This window comes from Palaemon carinicauda, chromosome 21, assembly GCF_036898095.1.
Source record: "Palaemon carinicauda isolate YSFRI2023 chromosome 21, ASM3689809v2, whole genome shotgun sequence".
Taxonomy (NCBI): Eukaryota; Metazoa; Arthropoda; class Malacostraca; order Decapoda; family Palaemonidae; genus Palaemon; species Palaemon carinicauda.
Window position 1 is genome coordinate 85,896,817 of NC_090745.1, and position 20,074 is coordinate 85,916,890.

A 20,074-nucleotide genomic window follows, 5' to 3' on the forward strand; every position below is an offset into this window, starting at 1 on the left:
AACAAACGGTCAATTGCTCTTTCAAAACATCTTGATAAAAAAACTTACTTTTGTTATCTCAATAATCCCCTGTTACACAAGTAACACTAAATATGTAATACACTGTAAAGAGTTCACCCATAATACTCAACAATAGGATTCACACAGTCACGCCCACTAAACAGTACAAAGATTATGCTATTAAAAAAGTACAGAAAGTACAGTATACAACAAAAATTCAATTGAGGACCTATCTTACAGGTGGATTATAAAAATCTTCAAGTAAGGAAAATATGCAAAGCATCAAAGATAAAACTAGAATGTGACTTCTATTAAGAGTAATTGAGATTTTAACTATATTTTACCTCATTAAAAAGAACATACATTACATATCAAAACACCTACCTGGTTGGGATCCATCACATGTGTCTTGACTAGAATTGGATTTGGTTCTGGTGTGACCCAAGGCATTAGACACAGATGGTTCTTCCATGGTATTACTTTGCCGTTTCTTAACACCAATTGGTCGATGTAATTTCATCAAAGTCTCCTATAACCAAAAAAATGTTTGGCTTATAACTTTGCGAAATCAAAATGCCAGATAAACTATACTCCTTATTTCTACCTTTCTTTTACACAGATACAAACTGTCACATCAATATAAATTGACTCTTGGCAATGTGATGCTGTTAGGCTATGAGTTCTGTCTCTTGCAGATGCAATGTTTAGAGATAACCTAATTCCTTCATGCATTTTACTACAATATGAGCATTTTCATCTGCTTGTTTGTGTCTTTTGACCCAAAGACATGTACTTTAAGCACATCTGGAGATTTTCTTCAGATACTATAATTTCTTACATCAAGCATTCTTTTTCTGCTTAAGTCTGTTACTTCTATCGATTGTCCACCTCATTTTCACTCTATAGCTGCATTCATTCTCTGGAGTTTATTAACATAAACCTCATGCTAGGAATATTACATAATTATTATTATCTATTTCTCTTTAATTACTTAAGAATCATTACTTTTATCCTTGCTTAAATAGCCACTTCAATTCTTGCTTTCATAAATATTTGGTGGTATTTTTCTCTTCCTACTTGTATCGATGTTAAATGTCCGTTTTCACCTCCCTCTAAACACAGAGAAGTAAGAACAATAGATAAGTTTTAGCACAAATTTTTAAAATATGTTTAGTTTCTATTTTCCTTTTTTCTTTATTGTTCATATCAACACTCCATGAGCAGATTCACAAAGTTTTGGCTTGATATTTCAGTAAGTTTTTCTCCTAGGTTTATGGATGAGAAAATGGTAGATTTGGCAGTTTGTTTTCCATAAATCCCGTCTCTACCCTCGACAACAGAGAGAGAGAGAGATAATTCATGAGATTTTGTTTGTTTTCCCGGCTCTTTTCTTTTCAGTCATATTTCAGTCCCTTTGTGTGAATCTTGCACATATGGTTATTCTTTTTCTTAGAGAATTTACAGTATAAAGGGAAATTCCTATACTGTATTCTTCCCCTACGGCCTTAAGGTTATATGATTTAGAGAAATAACTGCTTTGCTTTTGAGGCATTTTGTCTTTACATTTACAGTATACTGAAGATAAATTCCTAATCTATCACCGTCTTATAAATTTAGATGAGTTAGGACAATAGAAGGTAGGTACAATGTAAGATTTGATTTATCATAGGGATTTTTTTCTTTTACTTTCTATGTTTTGCTTGAGGTGATTCTTATTACATTTCCATCAAAACAATTTTGTTGCCAAGATTGAGAATACTGTATGTTCTTTCTGCACGATATCTCCGCAAGTCTTTTTTTCTAGCTTTCTCCAGTTTTGAGTTATTCAATAACAGGGTTCAAGCTTCCTCTACAGCTAAAATACTGGTGGAAATAATTAACTTTGATTTGTTTCATCCTCAAAATTCAATGAATTTCAGTACATCACATTTCTATAATTGCCCTTTCTGTTCAATTGTAAGGTAATAAAAATAATTGAAGTGCCTTTCCAAGTATACAGACTCATTTTATATATTCTTTTTCTAATTACTGCTTAATGTAGTAATTTGTGAAATCTATAATTAGCATAACCCTAAAGATAAACTTGACCTAATTTGAAAGTTTTCTCAGTTGACCTATTGTCATTACTGGATCCATACTTTCTATAAGAACTCATTACTATGATAATATACTTTATTTCATTCTGTTAATGCAAATCAGATACTGCGTACAGTAGTAAAAGGCATTAAATGCATGGATATAAAATATGTCATACATGCATTAGTGTACAACTTACCTTGTCTTTTAGTTTCTTTTTCCTTTTACTCTTTATATCTTTGAAATGGGAGTTAACTTGTTGAAAATTAAGCTCCAAAGTAGAAATTATATTTTTCCTGCACTCACAAGCATCGTTGGAACCTTGCTGATCTCCCTCAACTTCTAAACGGAGAGTTTTGATGTTCTCATCAATGATTCTTAGGTTGGTTGTAACAACCTGTTAAGTAAAATAAATAAATAAATAAATAAATTACTGCCCAATAAGTTTACTCTCAGTAATACATATATAAAATATTTACAAAGATCACATTAGGCTTTACAGACAAGACAGCTAAACTTTAATCAAACAAGAGAGCAGACAGGCTTTACAAGCTGGTATTCAACAACTGACCATACCCATGTAATTAAGTAGCTAATGAAAAAATTAACAGAATACTGTATGACGAACTGCTATGTATGGCATTTATAGACTATGAGAAAGCTTTTGATTCTCACAAAACTTCAGCAGTAATGAAAGCTCTTCAAAGACAAGGAATAGATGAATCTTATGTTATAACCCTTAAAGTTATCTATATGGGTAGTATAGCAATCCTAAAACTACATAAAGATAGTGAGAAAACCCCAATTGAGGAAGGAGTTAAACAGGGAGACCACACCTATATGAAATTATTCACAGCATTCCTAGTAGTAGTTTTAAGAATTTAGATTGGGGAACTGTAGGAGTTAATATCAATGGGAAATACCTTAACAACTTAAGATTTGCAGGTGCCATAGTTGTGTTTAGAGAATCATGGCAGGAATGGAAAAATATGAAATAACATTTGAATAGAGAAAGCAGTAATGTAAGACTGAAAATGAATACGAGTAAATCTGAAACAATGTTCTACAATGAAAATGCAGACACAACAAATAAGGGTTACGGACAAACCTCGATTGTTAAGGAATATACATACTTAAGACAGACAGTGTTTTCCCAGGACACGATATAGACATTAAAGGAAGGATATGCTTGGGATGGAGAGATTTTGGTAAAACACCACTTTCTCTAAAAAGAAAAGTACTTAGTCAGATGGTCCTACCAGTGCAGTACTAACATATGCATCGGAAACTTGGAGCCTTAGAGCATAAGGTAGTTACAACTCATAGAGCTATGGAAAGAAGAATGATGGAAATACAGTAACACAAAGTGACAGAATATGAGCTACATGGATGCAAGAGCAATCTAAATTAGAGGATATTCAAACTAAATATATGAAAAAGAAATAGACGTGGGCAGGAGATATACAGTAATGAGAATAACTGATAATAGATGGACAAGAAGAATAACTGAATAGGTCCCTAGAAATTGCAAACGAAGCCGGGAAAGGAAGAGAAGCCGATGGATTGACGAACTAAGAAAATTTGTGGCTGTGGACTGGGATAGAAATACCATAAGCAGACATGTATAGGAGACCATGTCAGAGGCCTTTGTCCTGCAGTGGAGGAATATCATAATAGAGTCTGTATGAAAAGATTTAATCTTGATTTTTCTTATGTACTACTTTATATAGTGTATAGTAGTTATTATTATTGTTAACAATATAAAATTGTCCTACAGTAATCCCATCTGAAAAGATGTCCTAAGTAATCTACAATAATTTCTTTTTTTTTTCTTGACAGTTAACTGGCAGCGTCCCCTACTCACCATACAACACTGAGATGGTAGTGAGTTCAGGACTTAAAAATGAGCCATATTCCTTGGTGTTTACACCTAGGCAACCTTTTTTTTTCCCGTTATCACCAGCTGGACAACGGAGAAGTATTGCGTAACCTTCATTACCATAACAGTTCCTGTTTTGTGTATATCCTTAAACTATGAGAGGTGTTATTACTGAATAGATAAAGTTATTTTTGCCTTCCGCCAGCAAAAAGTGTTTGTTGATTCCATATACTTTAAAGACAGTACAGTATTGTTTTATTACAAAATTATCCTTATCACTGACAGACAGTTTCCAATCACAGTGTAATTACCTCTTTTCATATGTTAACAATTTTTCCATGAACAGTGTTTCACATACTCATCCTAAGAAAACATGGGACCATAGAGTGGCATGGAAAAAAGTTTCAGCTACAAACAAATTTTAAATGTTGTCAATGTCCAAAGCCTGCTGACTGTTTATGTAGATAATGAACCACAATGACGTGTGAAAATATTTTTTGCCGTACGTGATCTGACAACGCGAACTGCCGCGTCATACGTAACTTATTGTTGGGGGAAATTCTGCGTAGATAAGCAGATCACTCAAGAAAAACAAAACTCACACCACAAGACGGCAGATGGTTAAGGGACATGTGGAGCCTAAAAGAAAATGGGAAGTAGCAGCTGCGCATGCACGGCAGGCCTATACTGATCATTTACTTCATCCAGGAGCTTGATCCAGTTTGGTGACATTTTTTGCCACTCATGAGAAATTTATTTTATATTTCAGAAAGTGTTTTTTTTTTTTTTTATGAATTGTGCATTACAAGGATTTGAAGACATTAAAGAGTGAGTATAAACACATGAGAGCTACATAATTTTTTGATATACAGTAATACCTTGAGATACGAGCTTAATGCGTTCTGGGACTCGAGCTCAAATATCAATTCCTCGTATCTCGGATCAATTTTTCCCATATAAAATAACTAAAAAAAAATTAATCCGTTCCCACCATCTGAAAAAACACCTAAAAACAGTATATTACAGTGAAAAAACATGTTTTTAATTGTTGTAATTCACAACCAACACTCAAAAAATAACAAATACCTATGTACTGGTTATGGTCTGCAATAAAATGTGACATTATTATGTTCTTACCTTTGAGACAGACGGTAGTGGCTAACGGCGGTGTGTGCGGAGGAGGAGCGAGAGAGAAAGGGGAGGAGAGAGACTTGACGGCAACACGTTCGGTACGCAACACTTTTGTAACACTACATAACATAACTTAAACTTTAAATTTGACTTAAATGAAATTAGCTTACTGTACACACTTAAAAATAAATGTTAATCTTACGTTACACTAGACTTAATTCTAATTTTGTTTTCATTTTCATTTTTTTACTTTTCTTCTTCCGGCTTGGCTCTTTTTGCCTCGCTTTTTGACTCGCTTTCACCTTCACTTTTTGCCGCCCTTTTTAAAAGGAACCTATCTAGGGATGCTTGCCTTTGTTTCCTCCTTCTGCTTGAGGATGGTATTGTTGATGTACTCCTCTCATATTGGCGAGCCAGCTCAGTCACTCGCACACCACTCTCATGTTTTTCAATTATTTCATGCTTTATCTTGATTGTCATCATACGCTTTTTCTTTTCACTACCCTTGTTTGCACTCGCTTGCTTTGGACCCATTGTTTATTCACATAATTCTGTACTGATTAACACAAAAAAAACGTAAAAAGAGCAAACACAACGGCCAATGCTCGGAGATAACTTTACGCGACCTAGATCCGACGGGAAAGAGCGAGCGATGCTGTCCTCGTGAGCAGCCTCTTGCACACTTGGCCACCTAGCGGCCGCATAGAGAACCGTCTCGTATTCTCGTATCTCAAATTTGTCTCGTATCACGGGGGAAAAATTTGCTCGAAACTTTCCTCTTATCTCAAATTTCTCGTATATTGGGACACTCGTATGTCGAGGTATTACTGTATGGGAAAAATTGACCCAGAATCGGTTTCTTTATGGTCAAGGATGCAATTTTTGTTTTTTACATCGTTTGTGCCTCATGTTGTTTGTGCATTTCTTTGAGAGAATTAGTGCTTAATATTGTCTATATGTGCTTGTAGATTGATTCTGAATACTTGAAAAGCCATTGTTTTATCATTTTGTGTAAAGAAATTGCTGAGCTATGAATATTTTTTTTTGTGATGTATTTTTCAATTTTTCTGTCCATCCGGTTTGCCTCTATATTTGGTTAAATTTGTGTTATCTATTGCTTAGAAATACTAGCACCATCACTGTGAGAAGTGCAAGACAAAGGTTTATTTTTATATGAAAAAAAAATACCTATATAGACTTTGCTTTGTCTCCAAAGTGACCTATTTTTAGTTCAATGTATTTGTTTGCATCTTGTTTTGCCATACTTCCTGAATTCATGGTTTATTTCATTTCAACTGAATTATGAATGACTAGATGATGTTGCACAGTAAATATAATTACAAGAAAAGACATGAATTTCACGAGGTCTGTGACAAAAAGACCCAGTTTGCCTGGTCTTTGTGTCCTCTGTGACCTACTTTTGTATTTGACTTTGTGTATATATGTTTGAGTTTTTTGCTTTTATATATTCTTATTTTGCCTTTGCTTGGATGCACAGTCATTGTATGAACTTTGATAGCGAATGATTTTTTAGTTTTACAGCCAAAAAAAACTTTTTTATGTGCTTTGTTCCCCACGTGGACGCTTTATAGTTTTGCTTTTTTTGATACACCCTTTTGATAATCAAAGATATGGCTCATTTCATTCAAGTGGTTGTGCAATAAAAATATAAAGACGAGAAAAAATGATTTAGTGAAGTCTGTGAGAAAATGAGCACGCTTGCCTCGTTTTTGTGTCGCACATGACCTACAAGTCCAAGAGAATCTACAGAAAGACAAAAGTACCTGACTATAACTTTTGGAATGAATAGTAAACAATGTTTGATTGTCTGGTATGAGATGAAAGACATGCCCACCTAACTGGTAAAGCAAACCTTACTTTGATCATTAACCTAGGACTTGTGGGGTGGTTGAGGTGGGAAGTGCAACTTTAGGGTCTCAGGCTTTTATAGTTACAAAAAAAAAAAAACTTAACAAATGTGATTTGGGTAATAGCCTAGTATAGAACACCACGCTCTCCACTTACTCCAATATAATGTAATCCTACAGTTCTCACCTTCTTGCGCAGTAATTAGGTGGTTATTTAAATTCTGGGAAAGCAATAATTAGCAAGATATGTTGAAGAGGGGAGAAGGGGTTATAAAAAGAAAATAGCTCGGTTTCCTCACTAAACAACATGGAACTGACGTCAACATAGTCAACCAAACAGATCGTGATGCCAGGGTACATAAACAGAAGTTCGTGATGCCAGCGTACATTTGATATACAGTACTGTATATTCAAAATATACTTAATCAAGAATTGTGATTACTCAAAAGTGTCACTATTTGTAAATTGCATATTTAAAGGACACTTTTGAGTAATTATTCCATTTTTAATTAAGTATACAGTATTTTGAATATACAGTAAATCAAATGTACGCTGGCATCACGAATTCTGTTTGGTTGACGATGTTGACATGTCAGTTCCAAGTCGTTTAGTGAGGAAACCGAGCTATTTTCTTTTTATAACCCCTTTCCCCCTCTTCAACATATCTTGCTAATTATTGCTTTCCCAGAATTTAAATAACCCCCTAATTACTGTGCAAGAAGGTGAGAACTGCAGGATTACATTATATTGAAGTAAATGGAGAGCGTGGTGTTCTATACCTATTACCGTGATTTGTTCCAACTCATAATACAAACCATCGACCTTTAATAGTTAACTCATCCTATGGAGGGAGGAAGGTCACTAAAACAAAACTGGCTAATTAACACGTTGACTGCGATTGGCAATGCTGTGAAACGGCCCAATGGGCGTTATCTTTAACCCCAAATAAAATCAGTAACCAGCTAGGTATTGACGTGAGAATTGTTATGGTGTATCCGTAAGGTAAGCCGAGTGCTCAGCCAGTGTTAAAAGCGTGACTTTATGTGGTACACTTCGCCTGACATAACAAAGGTCTTCATTACAGGCGTTGTGTACCTAATATGGACATAATAGATGTGGTCATATATGGCTCAAGTCGCCCAGAACGATTAGAGATAGTTCTGCTGGCGTTGTGTGACGAATATGGTCACACTTTGGATGTTCAGTTATGGTGCATATCACTCAGACTGATCTAGGGAATTACCGTATGCAACATGCACCAGACGTGGCTCATACTCAGTGTGACAGACACACATATATATATATATATATATATATATAACACCTTTGTATGTTTTCATATGTGCACAAAATTTGTAGTACACACATGTGTATATAAGAATATATATAAACATACACTTGAATATAATACATATAAGATGTACATACATGTTACTGACACACACATTAGGAAACATATACAGGCTGTATTTTTGGCAATATAAATTTATATTTTGCATAGATAAAAGTATTTACATACAAGTAAATTATTTAGGTCTTCTTCAGTTATTCATATATCTGTCCATCTGTATACGGTAGCCCATCTTTTTGTACCTGTCTATCCACGTACTGTTGTGGAGGATTAATTTTATTTTAATTTATTTTTTTGTTTTGCCAAATCGAGAGAGAGAGAGAGAGAGAGAGAGAGAGAGAGAGAGAGAGAGAGAGAGAGAGAGAGAGAGAGAGAGAGTTGTTTTAGTATTGTTAAATCGAGACCTTTTATTTGCTTTAGCTTTGTCATTAGAGAGTGAGAGAGTGAGAGTGAGAGTGAGAGAGAGAGAGTGTTTATTTACTTAAGTTTTGTCAAACCGCAAGAGAGAGAAAGGGTGTTTATTTGCTTTAGTTTTGTCAGAGAGAGAGAGAGAGAGAGAGAGAGAGAGAGAGAGAGAGAGAGAGAGAGAGAGAGAGAGAGAGAGAGAGAGAGAGAGAATTTCATTTGCTTTAGTTTTGTTAGATCGCGCGTGCACGAGAGAGTATGTGTGTTTGTGTGTGCGTGTGTTTGTGTCCGCGGTGCGCGCCGAAGAACAAGGGTAGTTAGCGAATGATTGTTTGTAGTGGGAAAGACTGTCGGTATATTTGAGGTTATTTGTTTACATTTTTTAGCTAGGTTAGGGCGGTAATGAATGTCTTGGGCGAAAGCATTGGATATTTGACTGTAGCAGGAGTCGGTTGTGTTTTTTTTTTGTTCTTTGAAAGCCGGCTGTGAAGTGATTTTTTTATATTCTGAGTAAGTACTGTTTTTATTTATTTTTGTTAGGCGCGTTCATGAATGATAGAAAGTTTATTGTTTATCTTTGATTATAGTGCGATAGTTTTTCTTTTTTATTTTGGCAGGCCGTGATTCCTCCTTTGGAGAGACTTAAATTTTTGGAAAGTGGATATATTGTTGATGACCTGGCCTGTATTAGATTGTATTAAGACTGCTCTTGGATTACGCAACCGTTGATGACCTGAACAACGATTAGGATTACGATTTGATTGCACTGAACGATTTTCTTGATTTTGATGCCATAATGACCCAGCCCGTTTGAAGGATTTCCGTTTGGATCACCAATAATAAGGATTGTGATGATGATGATGATGATTAATGCAATTATGAAATAACATTTGTCAGTGTTACGGTAGCTAGAGAGCTGTGGTTGGGCTGTAAAAGGACTGTTGGCCGTTGTGTGGACAAAGACGTCCACACACAAACAAATATTGGTTTTGGTGTTTGGGATAATTTTAAGTCTGTTAGGGCTTTTGCGGGTTATATGAATGGTGCTTTTGGTTATTATATATATGTTATTTTGTGTTTAGTTTTTGATTAGTTTTAAGTGTTGATAATTTGAATGTGGATGGTTATTGATTTAGTTTTAAGTTTTGAGAAATATAGTTTTAAGGTCATGTTTTGTTTTTGTTGCCCTTCAGTCTAAGAGTCCAGTTTATGATAACGTCAGGGGAAAGTTTGTGTTGCGGAGACAATTGTCAGAAGTAAGATTCAAGGGTGGGGGGGTTGTTTTGTTTACATCCCGCCACACTGTATATACATACATATATTCACACTTATGCGAGAGAGGAATAAAATGTGGAAAAGAACTCTTCCTTATGTCTGTATAAGAGAATATATTATAATGTAAAATATTAGAAAATTAGATAAAGGAAGTAACAGAAAAAGGAATGACACACATACACACACAAAATGGTTTGTTTATATATATATTTATATATATATATATATATATATATATATATATATATATATATATATATATATATATATATATATATATATATATATATATATATATATATATACACACACACACACACACACACACACACATATATATATATATATATATATATATATATATATATATATATATATATATATATATATATATATATATACATACTTGCATATACAGACTGATATACAAATTACCCATTGTCCTAATATGATGAAAAATTAACATCCCAGAGAATATTTGAATTCTTGTCTTCCTTTTAGTACCATATGTATGTATGTATGTATGTATGTATGTATGTATGTATGCACACACACACACACACATATATATATATATATAATTATATATATATATATATATATATATATATATATATATATATATATATATATATATATATAAATAATATACACACACACACACACACATATATATATATATATATATATATATATATATATATATATATATATATATATATATATGTGTGTGTGTGTGTGTGTATGTTTGTATGTATGAATGTATGTATGTATGTATGTATGTATGTATGTATTACTTTTTCTGTCATTTCTACTTATTCCTTTATATCATATATATACACACTGTATATACGCAAAAGCGTACATATGCATACAGAAAACATTGCCTGACTGAAGCTACTGGCTCCAAAGCCAAGACAAGAAGGCTTTGTCGTTCCTGTTATGAGATACTGTCACAAAATAAAGGAAGTTCTCTAGCTCAAAAGAAAGCACGAAGAGTAGACACAATGTGAGAATTGTGAGGGTAAAGCTTTCCTTGGTCTCAGTTGTTTCAACTTGAAACATTTAGTTTGAAGAATATAAATTTGTGTATTTTATTGTTTTTTCTTATGTAGAAGCAAAACAGAAAAAAATTTAATTTTATACTTGTACTCTAAATACTACATGATTTCCTTCATCATACATGGATATTTTTTTCACCAAGAAAAGGACACTATTTTTTTTTCAGAACTAAAATGTTTACCAAACTTATTTATTTTTCTGTGGAATTTATATAAATATAATCTAGGATTAAAAGGATAACATTTTTATTGATTTAATGATAATGTTTTCTATTTATTTTTACTGAAAGAATGAGAGAATTAAAAAAAAATATGCCCCTTTTGCTAGCATATGAAGATTATTTTCAGTAATAAATAAAGTGTTTAGTTAATGTTCTAGTTCATTTTAATTAATTTCCAATATGTTACAATACTATTTTGGTAAAAAAAAAAAGCCCATTTTGGATAAAATTTTGATACTTGAAAAAAATATATAATTCTTAGCATGTGTACCACATAGGGTACACATCGCTCATTCAGAGTCCTCTGTGAACCATATGTGGAGCACATCGCAGTCAACGTGTTAAAAGATGATGGTTTGTATACATTAGGAACCAAAACTCCTGAATGAATAGAAAAAAAAAGAATTAATATCAACTTGAACGCAATTCATACCCATATCGATCTACTGCCAGGCTCACAATCGCTAGCTGACCTTAAAGGTACCAGTTGGTAGTGAGGGCAAAAACAATCGTCCCTTGTCATAACAGAAAACGAGAAAGGCGAACACAATGCCTAACTTTCCCATGGCCTATGTACTCGGATCCACTTGACCAACCCTGAAGGTATCACTTAGCGTGAGAGTACTCTCGCTTCCAAGAGTAATGACAAAGTCCCAAAGGACTAAGAAAAAGGCCTTTCAACACAACCATTCCCTTCATCAATGATTTGCCCATAGGAAGTGCCCGACAAAGTGAAAGGGGTGGGAAATGACAAATTTAGAAAATTTTGTATTTTTCCTAACTACAAACCTTTAGATCTTTACATAGGCATATTATTTTGGTAATAGCTGAAACCAGCCATTAAAAGCTTTTGCGAAAGGTAACTACCCTCTGATAGTTAGCAGAGGGGGGTAGCGGGGTAACTCGCCACCCCGCTCACTTGTAAACATTGGTCACTTTGCAATTGCTGCAGGATTTCTGGGAGAAGGTGATGGTGGGACAAATATGTGTAAAGAGCTTCAGGTTTGTATAGTTAGGATGAATACAATTATTCCAAATTTGTCACTTGTTCCAGCACTATTGTACAAACCTTACACTCTTTACATAGGAGACTCACACTTCATGGTGGGTGGAAGTACCAACTGGCTGGAGACTGTCCTGGGGTGTCCCTCTGTGCTATGCATGAGCTGTTTAAAGGAAACCCTGACGCCTCGGGATCCTAAAGGATGGCAGCACGAGCAATCAGTACTAGCATAAAAATCTGACTTCGTCAGATGGAGGGTCAACATTCGTGAACAGGACGATGTATCCATTCCTAAATAGGGAAACCGACCAAGGATCGGCTCCATGGAGCATCCATTTCTGCCATCTGATCTTCAAACATCCCTTACCGGTGGAGTGGCTGGGGGAATGACTCCCCTAGCTGGGTCGTCCTCGTCTATTCCTCCTACCTCCTTTGCCCCTCTTCGAGCCCCTAGGTCGAAAAGGCTGTCTGGGGGCCTCAGCCTGCACTACCTGGTTTGACTGGGAGGTCGTCTTCTTTGGACCTTGGGCCTTAGCCAGAAAAGATCTCTGAGTAGGAGTGTGAGATGATGGCCCTATGGAGAAAGGAGTCCTGGCTCGCCTTCATCTCTCCACAATTGCCTCAATGTCCTCCACATTGAACATTGAAGGACCATCCAGTGGGGCGTTATGCATCCCCACCATTTCTCTCTTCAGGGCCTGCCTCTAGAATTTTGAGACGATCACATCATGGCGTCTCAAAACCCAGTTGACTCACTGGTTGACTATGTTTCAGGCTAGGAACTCGAGAGTCCTAGCCCCCAAGAGGAGGAAGGCTAACAATGCTTCCTTCCTCTGAGAGATGGAGAGGTCTTTGTTCTTAACGATGTAACTTACCATCCCTAACCAGTAGTCCAACCATGAAATGGATTGCAAGGAACACCTTGCAAAACTTTCATTGTTTGCGGCACCTTCCACAGAGAAATGTACTGGCAAGGTTGCCAGTTTGGCCAAAGAAGAGTTCTGAATTAGTGCCAAGATTGCAGGGTCTAGCGGTAAAGATGGATTGTCCTCTACCATCTCGTAGTACTTCCTCTTCCAGATATACAGCGAAGGAAGTAACCGAAAAGAATCCACGGATCGCAGGGATTGTGATGTTTCCACCAATTGGGCATAAGCCCTTTTCTTTGCTGCCTTGAACCCCCTCGACCAAGGTAAGACTACCTTAGTTTTGGTGGGTCTCAGCATATCCCAGAAGAGGTCTAGGACCGTTTCCTTAGTCTCCACTGGGATTTAATACAGCTCCCCTAGATTGTTGACCCTTCTTATGCAGGATAGGACTTGCAAAAAAAGGCAATCTGCATCCTTTTGTTCTAGGGGGAAGATCTTGGGGCTGGCAGAAGCTAGCAGCACTCCATCAGAATGCTCATAGTCATCAAAAGGTTCTTCTTCTCGAGGTAGCACCCATAGCAGCTCGGGGAGGATCGAAGTTGTCGTCAGATTTCCTTTGGGCAGACAGATGTTGAAACCTTTGAGATTGACACTCATCCATAGAGTACAAGTTCTTGGGTAACGTAACGTCTTAGTGTCCTTCCTTTTCCCGGGATGGATGTTAACAGTCCTCGAGAAAGAGAGAGCTCTTCTTCTTCTATGACTTCTTAGGTCTTACTCCTTCAGAGAGAGGCGAAGGGTTCCAGCTGTCTCAACAATATAGGCGAAAGCCTATAGTTGTCTGTAAGAGTGATCTCCCTCGGAGATCTTGCTTCTCTGCTCGTCCGTGGATGGACATTATCCTACAGACGGAGAGTGCTTGCCCTCTAATTCTTCTTACTCCTCTTAGGAATGATCGGAATCAATCCTAACCTCTCCCAGATAGGATCTTGGCTGGAAGGTGCCTGGGTCTTCAGGTACTCCTGATACATAGAGGACACCAGCGGGATGGTAGGAATGGCTGGGGAAGGAACTGTCAGTGAACGGGTGGTCGATCCTGGGACTACCTGCTTCACTGTCTGGACCAGAAACCAAGGGGTGTTCCTCGAGAACAGCATCATTCCCGATTGAGCCCCCGGCGCCTGTTTCCTTGGCTTAGGTGGAGTGCCACGAAAAGGAAGGGATCGAGAGGATGTCAGCTCGAGCCCTTCATTGTACCCGTCTTCCCTACGGAAGCGAGCGCCAACAACCTGTCCTTCCAAACAATCAACCTGTGGAGGGAAAACTACCTTTTTTTTGCGAGGACTCAATGTTCCTCTCGCAAGGCAGTCCAACTATAAGGAGAGCTCTAGCGAGACGAGAGGTGATAAGGAGCACTTGCGCGCATCCCCTTCTCAGGCACAACTATGAAAGAGAGGGATTGCAGGCAATCGCTTCCCACCATCATTGTCTTGCTCCAAAAAGCTGTGCTCTGATGAACTAGAGCAGGGCATGGAAGAATCTAGTGCCCTTCGGTGGAAGCCCCGAGAAGGAGATCACTCAGGAGAAGGCCGTCAACTCCTTTTTCCCCTGATGGAAAATCTCCTCGCGGGTGAGGAGCTTGCTGAACAAAAACTGGTGAAGGGGATCTTACCCTCGTAAGGGATGATCGACTAAAACTTGGTGGAGAACGCCTTTACCTCGCAAGGGAAGGTTGTCCAAGACCTGGAGGGGGACCTCTGGACAGCTCACTTTGTCTCCCTTCCGGCTGAGCAAACTCAGCCAAAAGATCAACTCCATGAATCGCCCTTGGAACATAGCCGAAGCTAGTCTCCGGGTTCACCACAGAGGGATCCCCCAACATGTCACTCCGAGTAGTGCTTGTCAGCAACTGCTCTCACCCACTTACTAAAGCAGAGTGAAAGTCAGGCGAGCAGAAGTTGAGGTCAAAGCAGCTAAGAGTGCAAGAAACTCTTTTGGTCTACGACTTATGGAAGTCTCATAGGGGATGACTGCGATCAACCCCTGGATAGACTATCTGCTCCAGTTGCACTTACAACCGCAAGAACTCCTGCAACCTTTTCTTACACGGGCAACCCGTGAGCCCTAAGGAAGGCCACAGAAGACAAACTGCTTTGTTAGAGAGACTCCCCAGCGGACATGACTGGCACTGCTTCTCTATGGGAATCAACGTAGGCCACCAACACAAAAAGTGTCCTGTAGTCACATGAATGCCACTCATACTCTTCAGACTCCTTGGGGAAGTTGAACAAGCACAGTTGTCGTGGAGAGGTCGAGTTGACGGAGATCGAGGGCGAGGTTTCTTCCTTTTCAAGGCTTACCTCAAAGGTGAACGATGCCTCATCGGTTTCTTCTTCCATCGCCTACTAAATCTCACCCATTGGGAGGGCGACCATTCTCGACACACCTGACAAGGAGACAGCTGTGTGCAAGAGTGATCACTATACACAGGGCAGAGACAGTAAGGATTCGTCTCCTCGTCACTCTTCAAGACTGGGATAAACTCGTATACCTAAGGATACCATGGGCAGTCACACCTGGAAAGAAAACAATGAAAACAGAATTTTTTTTTTTTTGCTTTTAGGCCAGTTCAAAAAATAGAAATATTTATTTTGGGTTTTAGCAGAAGAGTAAGACAATGTCTGTACTCCACAACGCCGAAATAGTGACGGTTATTTACTAGTGCTGGTGTGAGCAGGATGGAGGGTTACCCATGCTAACCCCCTCTGCTAACTAGCGGAGGGTAGTTACACTTCACAAAAGCTTTAACAGCTGGTTTTCAGGTAGCACTGAACTAATACTCCTATGCAAAGATCATAAGGTTTAAAGGTTTGTATATAGTGCTACAATAAAAAGAAATTTTGACTTGATGGTGGCCAAAAAAAAGTGAAAGCCTACACACAGGTGAACAGTAAGTAATCCTACCCCCAACTCATCTACCTGCCACCACCTAACTACTGTACCTTCTTAACTAGTTCAAACAACTGTAACAACTTTCACCAAAGATACTTCTATATTGGAGATTAAGGCTTATATTCTTGTATGAACAAACTTTATTCCATAAAGAATTAAATTTGAAATAACTATCATGAAATCATGTACTGTTAATATAAATCGACAGCAAACTTACCTTTTCCATATAATTACGTTCAATGTCAGTCATAGATCCTTCACTGTCAACCAAGTATTTTCTTTGATGATCTCTTAGTAAATTACGATGACTTATGATATTACTATGAATGTCTCTAGCCCTGGTATAAAACTGGGATGTTTGTGAAGAATTTGGGAATATCTTAGTTTTTGGAAGGCTGACTCCCATTGCTTTATTTCTTGTGCGGATAGTCTTCACACACGATTTAAACAGAGTTGTTAGGTCCATGCTTGCTACGGTTTCTACAGTCATCTGGGAAAAGAAAAACGACATCACTTTCTTTACAACAATACTCTTATGGAACGTTAGATTTTTTAAAGCAGATATTTCTTGAAGCAATCAGCATATACAAAGCTAAAGTGTTTTATATTAGCGTCTTTGGCCTTGAAGCATTTTAACATCACTAATTTTGATAGTAATATGACAAATTTGAAATTAATTTGCCTTTTTCCTAACAATACAAACCTGGAGCTATTTATAGGGATTATACTTTCAGAAAAGATTGAAGACTACCCATTAACTTTTAGCAAGGTATAACCACCCCGCCGCTAATTAGCGAAGGGTAGGGTGATAGCCCGCCACCCCGCTCACTCATACATGAGTGTTGTCTCCTCTCTTTTGATTGCAGGCAGGACTTCTTGGGTGACAGGTGATGGCAAGCCAATTTATGTAAATAGCTAAAGGTTTGTATCATTAAGAAAAATACAAATTACTTTAAAATTTGTCATTTGTTTCGACAATAAATACAAACCCCTCCACTATTTATAGGGATGACTCACCCATTGAGAGGGTGGACATCCAAACTAACTGGCTTGGTATTTGACCTAGAGTTTTGCCCGTGCGCACTCTGCACATAACAGAGAGAAAACCCTGACACCTCGCTAAATTCCATGAAACGCACGATCAACGGCTTGAACAATCATTGCGCATGTGATACAAGCAATGTGACAGGTATAGGTCAGAGTTATCAGAAACATAGGAATAGGACAAATTTGGAGGTAATTTGTATTTTTACTAATGCAAACTTGTAGCTATTTACACGGGTATTAATTTCGGCGAAGCTGAAAGGATGAGCCATTAGCTTTTAGCAAGGGTAAACCACCCATCCCGCTAGTTAGCAGGGGTAGAAGGGTAGTTAGCTACCCCTCTCACTCACACACCTGTGACTGTACTTCTTTGCTTGAAGTAGGACTTCAAAGGGGGACTGGGTTGATGGGCAAATCTGTATAAATAGCTACAGGTTTGTATTGTTAGGAAAACTACAAATTGCAGTATTTCCAAATTTGTCATTTGTTCCGTAACTGTTATACAAACCTACGCTATTTGTAGGCGTTGATTCACACAGAAGGGCCGATGTCCCTGCCAATCTGACTTTTTGGCTTTACCCGGGGTTCCTTTTTTATGTAGGTTAGTACAAAAAAATAAGGAAACCTTAACCTCGCTAAACCTTGCTATGCAGCCTACTCAAGCTGTGTGTTGAGATACTATCAATGTGACTTTCAAGGTAAAATTTATTCCGAGTCAATATAAATAGTCCAAGGTCACCAAGACATTCCAAATACCACCTCGCCAGGGTATGGGGACGTAATAGTATTGACACGAGACTAGATTACACAAGGGAGCAATGGTTTAACTGCAGTGGTTGAGGTCAGCCGTGCAGAAAACCCTGAATGCTGATTTCCCCAAGAGAGGGGAAGATGAAGAAAACATAAAAGCCAGTCATTCCTTTCCATTCACTCAGACTAAAACTGGGTAACCAGTGCCCTCAACCTTCTGCTATTTGTCCATTAAGGAGCTTGAGGTACTTAACTAGCTGTTGTGCAGCCACCACACGACCAAAAGAGAACGTATCGAGTCTCCTGTGGGTCACGTCTTGGGTGATGAAGGTCGTTTGATGCTTCCACACGCCCACTTGGGGAAGCTGCGCCACAGAGTTGTTTCATTTGAAGGCCAGGGACGTAGCTATGCCCCTGACCTAGTGCATTCTGGGTTGAAGTGTTGGAGGAGGATCTAGATTTAGTGCATGGTCAATGACCCTGGAAATTCAAGTTGAAAGGTGTTCTTTGTGATCCTCCTCTTATTTCTCACAGTGCTGACGAAGAGCGAAGGCACTCGGAGACGGGCTGCTGCTGTTCTTTGGAGGTAAAACTTCAAACTCCTTAGTGGGCATAGTAACAGATGATCTTGGTCGTCGATTACAGAGTGGAGACTCATTATCCAGAACGAATCGAATATAATATCCTCTACCCCCGGATTTTGAGTCTTGGCTACAAACACAGGGATAAAGCTGAAGCTTACCTCTCCCCATTCCCTTAAATGGGTGATATCATATGAGAGACCATGAAGTTCGCTGACTCTTTTGGCAGAAGCCAAAGCGAGTAGGAACACCGTCTTCCACTTGAGGAGGCGATCTGTTGCCTGGCGCAATGGTTTGTAGGGAGGCCTCTTTGGAGACAGAAGAACCTGAAGCACGTTCCAAGAGGGAGGTCTCACTTCTGACTGAGGACAGGTAAGTTCGTAACTCCGTATGAGGAGGGAAAGTTCTAGCGATGAGGAAATGCCCCCTCCTTTCAGTTTAAACGGAAAACTCAAGGCTGAGAGATAGCCTTTTACTGCCGAAACTGAGAGGGACATTTCCTTCCGCAAATATACAAAGAACTCCGCTATTGCTGGAGTAAATACCCCTTCCACAACACCAATCATAAGACATTCCACTTCTCCTGGTCATTGATCCTAAAAGACTTCCAGCTCTCCGAACGAGAGACCGATCAAAGGTTAGAGGATTTTGACCTTCGGGTAGAAGCAACCTTTCTTTCCCTAACCGACCTCGCGGCTGTGACCTGAATCACTGCTGCCCTCTCCCAGTTCAGATCCGTGATCTTAGGATCCTTAGTCTTAAGGTAATCCTCATACCTTGAGACTCTCTGAGTGACAGGAGGCGGAGGCAGTGGTGGCGCCATAGCTAGGCTAGATCGCCTAGGGTCAGAAAGATCGCTAAATCCCTTAGGAGAATCCAGGGGGAAGAGGGGAACCTTCACTGCTGCTGCTGGAGAATTGTTGGAAATTCCCATCGCTTGTCTAAGCACTCTCACCAGGTCTTGAAACTAAGGTCCATCCTTAGCTAACAAGTGACCTGATGGTTCAATCTGCCTGCATTTGGAGTTCCAATCGCACCAAATGAGGTAGGGGGAAGGGTGGGGAGAGTGCCTCAACCCTCTCCCAGGTGAGCGACTGCGAGGTGAATGATGATCTCGATGAGAAGTTGGTTGGCGAGGCAAGACAGTGCACTCACTCATCTCCACCCTCTCCTCAACTCTACGATACCGATCCCTAGAGCAGGTACAAACCTTGTTCACTTGACGAGAATCAGGTTTCCTCACTTCCAGTACTCCCCTCCATCTTGCTAGAAGGAAAAGCACACGACGACGCGTGGAGCCTCTCCGCCTTCAGAGACGATACAAGATCCTGTCCAAGAGCCTCAAGAAGCGGAGCTCTCTTGCTCATTTATTCTCCCGAAGGAGAATGGCGCAGTGCTTTCCTTACCCTAAGGGGTGAGGAATGATAGGGGACGGAGTGCTTGCACTACAGCGAGACTGGTAAAAACTACGAAGTTACCGATGGAAGTAGAACCATCTGTATCTGAAGACTGTACACTGCGATCTGGTTCCCAAATAGCCAAGGATACCTTGGAAACACGACAATCTGCATGTTTCCGGCAGGTCTTATGACTAAAAGACATCTTGAC

General features: G+C 38.7%; 2 protein-coding genes across 2 annotated transcripts in view; one reads left to right on the forward strand and one right to left on the reverse strand.

Annotated features, from left to right (window-relative positions):
• Nucleotides 1-4,064, forward strand: part of LOC137615305 (tRNA:m(4)X modification enzyme TRM13 homolog) — a 203,422-nt gene extending 199,358 nt beyond the window's left edge. The window contains exon 11 of the transcript XR_011039214.1: nt 3,916-4,064. The gene's annotated coding sequence lies outside the window, so the exon portion shown is untranslated. The remainder of the gene's footprint in view (nt 1-3,915) is intronic.
• Syx18 (syntaxin 18) overlaps nt 1-20,074 on the reverse strand; it is a 104,340-nt gene that overhangs the window by 55,152 nt on the left and 29,114 nt on the right. Inside the window, exons 2-4 of the mRNA XM_068345062.1 lie at nt 16,309-16,581; nt 2,276-2,473; nt 385-529 (exon numbers count right to left, since the gene is read on the reverse strand). Coding sequence (XP_068201163.1) covers nt 385-529; nt 2,276-2,473; nt 16,309-16,581 — 616 coding nt within the window. The remainder of the gene's footprint in view (nt 1-384; nt 530-2,275; nt 2,474-16,308; nt 16,582-20,074) is intronic.